Here is a 7,656-nt window from a genome sequence, read left to right as displayed (position 1 = left end):
CATGTGTCAACCAAGTCAGCGAGCCTGACCAAACGCCCCCGTCAGTCGCCTTTTACAACAAGTATGATCAATTCTAACCTGGATCTTCACAGGTCCCAATTTATGAACTTGAAAAATATTATTGGATGTCTGAAGATTAAAACAAATGCTGGTGACAGTTTACTTATGTATTACAACTGTCCTTTATAATCAAGGGGAACATGTATGTTTTCTCATGAAATTTCATCAAAAAGGTGCTGCCTTTAAATTGTTCCAAGTGTGTTGGAGAGTCAAGCTGATAGAAGAGCTGAAGAATCCGCAATTTAAACCAATCAATGGCCAATATTTAAAGAGAAAATGTAGAAAAATAGATCTCAGGAATCCTTCATTAAAAAGACATCAACAGTATCTGGCAACAATGTCATTGTGAAAACAGGTTTCAAATGTATTGCAAATCCTGCGACTACATGGTTCAAATCTATTTCTTATGTCTTTCAAGCTTTACAATCACTAGTTATGTTATACTACTCAAAGCTTTACAATCACTAGTTATGTTATACTACTCAAAGCTTTACAATCACTAGTTATGTTATACTATTCAAAAGATGTTAAGGAACACATGATTATTTCCATATGACAACAGTTAATATGTCCTGACATAACACATACAGTAACAACACTTTAAAAGTTTTAGTCCAAGATAATTGGACAATATTAACAAGTGAAATATCTCATTAAATTGCACTGGTCAGCAACATCACAGTCATATCTGAGCAACAATCCCTCAGATTTGAGCTACATACTGCAGTCAGTTTACTGCTGTCACCAACAATACAGCTGTATCCTAGCAACCAACAGTCAGACATGAGCCATATACTGCTGTCACCAGCAATACAGCTGTATCCTAGCAACCAACAGTTAGACTTGAGCCATATACTGGTGTCACCAACAATACAACTGTATCCTAGCAACCAACAGTCAGACTTGAACCATATACTGCTGTCAATGATAATATGTCTGTATCCTAGCAACCAACAGTCAGATTTGAGCCATATATTGCTGTGACCACAAGTACAGCTGTATCCCAGCAAATCACAGTCATACTTGAGCCATATACTACTGTCAATGACAATACAGCTGTATCCTAGCAACCGGCAGTCCGACAGAGCTTCATACTGCAGTTACCAATAGTACAGCTGTATCCTAAACCAACAGTCAGACTTCAGCCATATACTGCTGTCAATGACAATATAGCTGTATCCTAGCAACTATCAGTCAGACTTCAGCCATATACTGCTGTCACCAACTGTACATTTGTATCCTAGCAACCAGGAATCTGACATGAGCCCATGGGACTTTGTGTTATGCTCAAGCCACAAGGCATTATTTTCACTAACACAATGGTCAATAATACCATCCAGACATATGAAAATCATAAAAATACCTTTGTGATGAAGAAAATCAATTGCCTGTTTTCACAAGGCATTAAAATATCATAGAGATTTGGCCTCAAAATAACAGGTAGCTATGTAAATGCCGTTGTGAGAACAACTGCTGGATGTAGATGGAATGAAATGAACTGTGAGTTGAGGATATTCCTGCATGTGTGTCGCAGGTGATTGGGGGGCTGTAGGTCGGAGGGGCGTGGTCAACTGCGGTGTCATCTTCTGACGTGATTCACAGTCACATAGGGTGCAATGCCGTACAGAAACTGAAACACAGACCATCATCAAGCTAGAGATTTATAACACTGACTACGTATAGTCACCAAAAGGAACCAAAAGAAACTGTGCATATAATCATGATAATGTTATCATATGCACACTTATCTTTTGTGCTCAGGGTAATTAACCACATAGGACCGACAACGTATAACTTCTGGCTGGGTTGGGGACAGTGAAGATTTGACATTTATTTATTTTGGGAGGGTGTATTTTAGAGACAGGATAGGGTTTTTTTCAACTAATGCTTTAAAACATATGAAAATATCAGGGAAAATAAAAGCTGGACAGTTAGAAAAAGATTACATTTTATTCCGAACATGTGTCCATCACATGATTTATCTGGGTGGTAAATGAAAAGGACAACTTATTTCTTTGAAAAAAATCAATATTTTTTTGCATAAAATGTGCCAGCCTCCCTTTGACTCTCATCTGACTGAGAAAATCAAATGTTTTTTCCCATACTAATCAGCCAGCACTGAGACCTGGGAACCGCTACACAGCTATTGCAGTAATCAGTGAAATCTTTCAGCTGTGGCAGCCAAACTATCTGCCAATAAAACCAGTGAAACATTTTTACAGTACTGCAGATGTATTGGGAAATTCAAATGTCTCCATAGAAGCAGAAATGTGAAGCAGTAGCCTAATATACAAAGGGAGATAACTACAGTCATCAATCCTGCTGAATACAGCAGCCTGAACACATACTGAATTGCACAAGGTATTGTGGATGATACATCTCTTATAAGCACATAACATTTCATTAATTCATTGATTAGTAAAGACGGAAGTACTGATGCATGATCCACATGAGATCACATGATTTCACCAGAAGCTCTTGCACTCATAATTCTATGAAAGTTGAAAACACAAACAGATTTGAGGCAAAACGCATCACAGACAGAAATGCATTACAAATTCTATCACAATAAAAGTTTCCAGCTCAAAGCTCTCTTGAAGTCACTCACTACAAAGAGACTGATGTTTATGTACAATGATCAGATAATATAGCCCCTGACCCTGGGGGTCATGTTCACAAGGATCAGACTATCTTCATATTACTCACCTTAATCTTGGGGTGTTTCTTCAAGTACAGATAGCGAGTATGAGTTCTGGAAGATAACAACACTGCCAGCATGAAACCAACTACACATACAGTGGTTCACAATTAGTCTTACTAAAGTTGACAATGAGACTTACAGTGGTTCACAATTAGTGCTACTAAAGTTGACAATGAGACTTACAGTGGTTCACAATTAGTCTTACTAAAGTTGACAATGAGACTTACAGTGGTTCACAATTAGTCTTACTAAAGTTGACAATGAGACTTACAGTGGTTCACAATTAGTCTTACTAAAGTTGACAATGAGACTTACAGTGGTTCACAATTAGTCTTACTAAAGTTGACAATGAGACTTACAGTGGTTCACTATTAGTCTTACTAAAGTTGACAATGAGACTTACTCACAATTAGTCTTACTAAAGTTGACAATGAGACTTACAGTGGTTCACAATTAGTCTTACTAAAGTTGACAATGAGACTTACAGTGGTTCACAATTAGTCTTACTAAAGTTGACAATGAGACTTACAGTGGTTCACAATTAGTCTTACTAAAGTTGACAATGAGACTTACAGTGGTTCACAATTAGTCTTACTAAAGTTGACAATGAGACTTACAGTGGTTCACAATTAGTCTTACTAAAGTTGACAATGAGACTTACAGCAGTTCACAATTAGTCTTACTAAAGTTGACAATGAGACTTACAGTGGTTCACAATTAGTCTTACTAAAGTTGACAATCAAACTGACTGACTTTTGAATCAAAGTATTCCAGAAAGATATCGGTAACAGTTTTAAGAAAGAAGGATTGTTTGGAATAAATACATTAACAACTTGTCTGTAAAGTCATACAACAGTTGTCCCTACAGAATCTACAGTGATGGAGCTGTTATATACACTGAATTATATCACAGTAGAATATTTGAATATTTACAGTTTCTAATTCTTGATATAAGCATGGTCTGTATGTTACTGATATTTTCTTGATGTGGAAATACTTACACAAAGAGAAAGGAGAGATAGGTTCCAAAACCAGCCAGTACGTGCCACCACGCATGTAGCTCAGTCACTGGCCCAGCTACACCTAGGACATTCTTCCTGGCATACCTGCAATGAGCAAAAGACACCTAGAACATTCTCATGGCCCAAGTCTGCTCAATGTCAACGAGCCATCAAGGGGTCACGTTATTAAAAGCAAAAAAGCAGACTATATGTAACAAAATCATAGTCTTTTGAAACATTTACTCAAATATTTTGTCTGTTGTGCTAGGTACCATCAGTAAACATGCTGCGCTGCTGATGTACACAACAAGGAAGACCAGTGATGTAGTTAAGCCAAACATTACTATTGGTCTTACTAATACCAAGATAAACTATTTGTTACTATAATTAAAAAAAACATGCATCAGTATTCATGCTATATGTACTTTTAATACAGGCTACAAACACATTGTAATGAGAGCAAAGGGGAGACAACTGCGCCCTCAGTTGCTCAGTACTGTATGTTAAAATTCTGATAAGGTACAGGCACAAGAGCTAAATAAACCATAGAACAGATGCAAATACAAGTTCCATGAACTACACCCTGCGGATTAACTCCCCACTGACATTCGAAGCAGATTGCACGATTTCATAAACTGTACAGTAGGGTTGGGTATTGCAGAGAATTTTCATATTGCAATGCAAAAGCATGTATTGCGATATGTATTGCAATATATTGCGTAAGTAAAAACTACTTATAATCGAGGTAATGCTTGATTAATAGAGCAAATACACAGCAAAATCACTATGCTTCATTAAGCTTTAATAACAACTTTTATTCATGATTAAAAATAAAAATGTGAATAATATTTGGCACAAATGAAAGAAGGAAATATCCGAAGATTTCCGAGTGTTACGAAGTTTTCCGAATGCAAGTCAAAATACCGGTTTTCGATCAGCGCATCGCAATACGTATCGTTTTCATGTCTGAACCGGTAAATACCGGTAAACCGGTTATATTGCGCAGCCCTACTGTACAGTCTATGCTGGTAAGTGTTTACTGTTTAAGAGATGTCATGCTGCAAAGTGTTATGAAGTACAAGTTTTGATGCCTATATAGACTGTATACTTTACAGTGCTTTATCTGCACTGAAATGTTCCCAAATTGACCAAAGTATCGACTACCTAGGGATGGATGTATTTTCCTGTGCTCCAAGACAGTGATTTACAATTCATAATCTGAACCAGACAATTCAGTGATCTGTCCAGAATCCAGAACTGAGTTGTGATTACTTTGGAACTGATGCCATTGGTTGACAGCATTCTGAAAGTTATCACACTTATTCAATTCATATCAATTTTCATTTAAGACACCAGTACATTTGACCAGATTGGGGTGCTGAGAGGTCATAATGTACTGGTATATAGCTTGTATAGCCCAGCAATCCTGCTTGTAGATAGCCATTGAATTGTCCAGTACCATGTATGCAGGGGGCACATATCAGATAAATGTCGTAGTGTGTGGGGTACATATTAACATACAAAAATATATTGAATCTCGTCATCCCAAGAGTTCTGTCACAACATGCAGCCCCTGACTGTTACCTTAAATGTCCACAGAAAGTGTTGTCCACATTCCACAACAGGAAGCCAATGCCATAGGACACCGTAGACGTCAGGAACAGCGTCAGGGAATGTTCATACTTCCTGAAACACACATGGATATGATGACATGTTGCTCTTGTGCATGTACACTGAAATTTCGTTAACTCTGACTCAATTACAAATTGTAATTGTTTTTATAACATGGCATGATGTGTATGATCACTGTCCTGTATATAATGAGACACATTTCCTTGACACAATAATGACGTCATGAGAAAGTAAGGAATTACAATTCTTACACTGCTTTCAGCAATATTTCATCCTCACAGCAGGAGACACCAGCAGTGGACTGAACACCTTGCACCCATGTAGGCATTAAAACATGTGACAAGAGAATGCTTGAACTACTAGTTAGATAATGTCGGGGTATTAAACTCTGTACTTACAACATGGTTCTGACGGCACATGCAAGGATGGAGAATACCATCAACCCGTAAGCAACCTGAAATAGTCATAGAAACTAAAATAGTCTTTGGGAAAATAGTCTTTCAAATTGCAATTATCAGTGAGATTTGGAAAGTCCTTCTGAATGCATATCCATTTAACATCTTCACAGTGATGGAACTGTTATACAACACTACAATGCTGAAACACTTATACAACCCTAAAGTGATGGAACTGTTATACAACACTACAATGCTGAAACAGTTATACAACCCTAAAGTGATGGAACTCTTATACAACACTACAATGCTGAAACAGTTATACAACCCTAAAGTGATGGAACTGTTATACAACACTACAATGCTGAAACAGTTATACAACCCTAAAGTGATGGAACTCTTATACAACACTACAATGCTGAAACAGTTATACAACCCTAAAGTGATGGAACTCTTATACAACACTACAATGCTGAAACAGTTACACAACCCTAAAGTGATCGAACTGTACAAGTAGTACAATGCTGAAACAGTTATACAACCCTAAAGTGATGGAACTGTTATACAAGTAGTACAATGTTGAAACAGTTATACAACCCTAAAGTGATGGAACTGTTATACAAGTACAGTAGAACATGGTTATAGCGAACACGGATATAGCGTACAAACGGATATAGCGAACAAATTTAAAAGTCCCGTCAACAGTCCTTTATAATATCATTAAAATTATACGTGAATAACGAACTCCTGAGTAGCGAATTAACGGCTATAGCGAACTGATTTACTACCCCAAGACCCAATTAACGACGTGATTAGCGAACTCACTCAGTGTCAGCTCAGCCACTTAGCAGTACAGTATACATCAATCTTGTTGGCGGTGAATCAACATTGATTGATGGTCATTAATTAATTAACAAAACAAACATATCGTGTTTAACCCATTCAACAACCGTTTTCGTTGACGAGGACGGTATCCATTGCCGTAGTATGATTGGCTGCCTTAGGTCACGTGTCTGATTTTGACCAATCACGATCCTTATAGCAGACTGTGGCGAAAAAGCGTCATTAGAAACCAATCTTTATCCAATAAAATCACTTTTTACAACTGTGAAAATACTCTCGGCGAGGGTACAGTGATATTGTTGATGTTCCAGAGCTGTCGAACCATTACCAGACACCACACGATTCGCCTCGCATGTAATTCATACGAAGCTTCGAAAACGGAAGTATTTCCCGTTGTTGTGTCATGTTAACGAACGGAAAGCCTGATTACATAAAAATGAAAATATAAAAGAAAAAGGCACGGGCATGTTATGGAGTTCGTTATATCCGTGTTCTACTGTAGTACAATGCTGAAACAGTTATACAACCCTAAAGTGATGGAACTGTTATACAAGTAGTACAATGTTGAAACAGTTGTACAACCCTGAAGTGACTGAATGGATACACAATCTCTAAATACCTTAAAAGTTCCATGATGAAAGTAAGTACAAGGCAACATAAACACCAAAAATACAAATAGTTGTTACTTGGGGAATAAATGCCCAGTAGACAAGTATAATAACACATACCCACATACACACTCACCTCATGGAACACAGGATTCTTGTTGACCAGGTACACCTACAAGGGAAGAAAACGTCAAGTTTAAATATTTTTGTTTACATGTTCAAAATACAAATTTGACTAAAATATACGTGACAAAGATAATAAAAACAGTTCATTGCAATTCATTATTAGCATTGTTCATGAGTTTAAGGTATATTCAAATAAATACCAAAGTTATTCTCTGACCAAAAGAAACGCTTTCATTATCAAGATATTAACATCGAATTTAGAATCTTTCCCTCAACCCTAATCTGATTAA

At 37.1% G+C, this 7,656-nt stretch overlaps 1 protein-coding gene across 1 annotated transcript in view; it reads right to left on the bottom strand.

Moving 5' to 3' along the window:
• Positions 1-551: 551 nt before the first annotated feature.
• The window catches only part of LOC124283321 (alkaline ceramidase 3-like), a 30,868-nt gene continuing 23,763 nt past the window's right edge, over positions 552-7,656 (bottom strand). Inside the window, exons 6-11 of the mRNA XM_046719356.1 lie at positions 7,377-7,412; positions 5,793-5,848; positions 5,347-5,448; positions 3,763-3,867; positions 2,767-2,812; positions 552-1,690 (exon numbers count right to left, since the gene is read on the bottom strand). Coding sequence (XP_046575312.1) covers positions 1,640-1,690; positions 2,767-2,812; positions 3,763-3,867; positions 5,347-5,448; positions 5,793-5,848; positions 7,377-7,412 — 396 coding nt within the window. The 3' untranslated portion in view covers positions 552-1,639. The remainder of the gene's footprint in view (positions 1,691-2,766; positions 2,813-3,762; positions 3,868-5,346; positions 5,449-5,792; positions 5,849-7,376; positions 7,413-7,656) is intronic.

The sequence above is a fragment of the Haliotis rubra genome, unplaced genomic scaffold (genome assembly GCF_003918875.1).
Source record: "Haliotis rubra isolate DU_JTF1 unplaced genomic scaffold, ASM391887v1 Scf313, whole genome shotgun sequence".
In the NCBI taxonomy this organism is placed as follows: domain Eukaryota; kingdom Metazoa; phylum Mollusca; class Gastropoda; order Lepetellida; family Haliotidae; genus Haliotis; species Haliotis rubra.
Note: the sequence above shows the minus strand (reverse complement) of the source record. Positions and strands in the feature narration are given on the sequence as shown.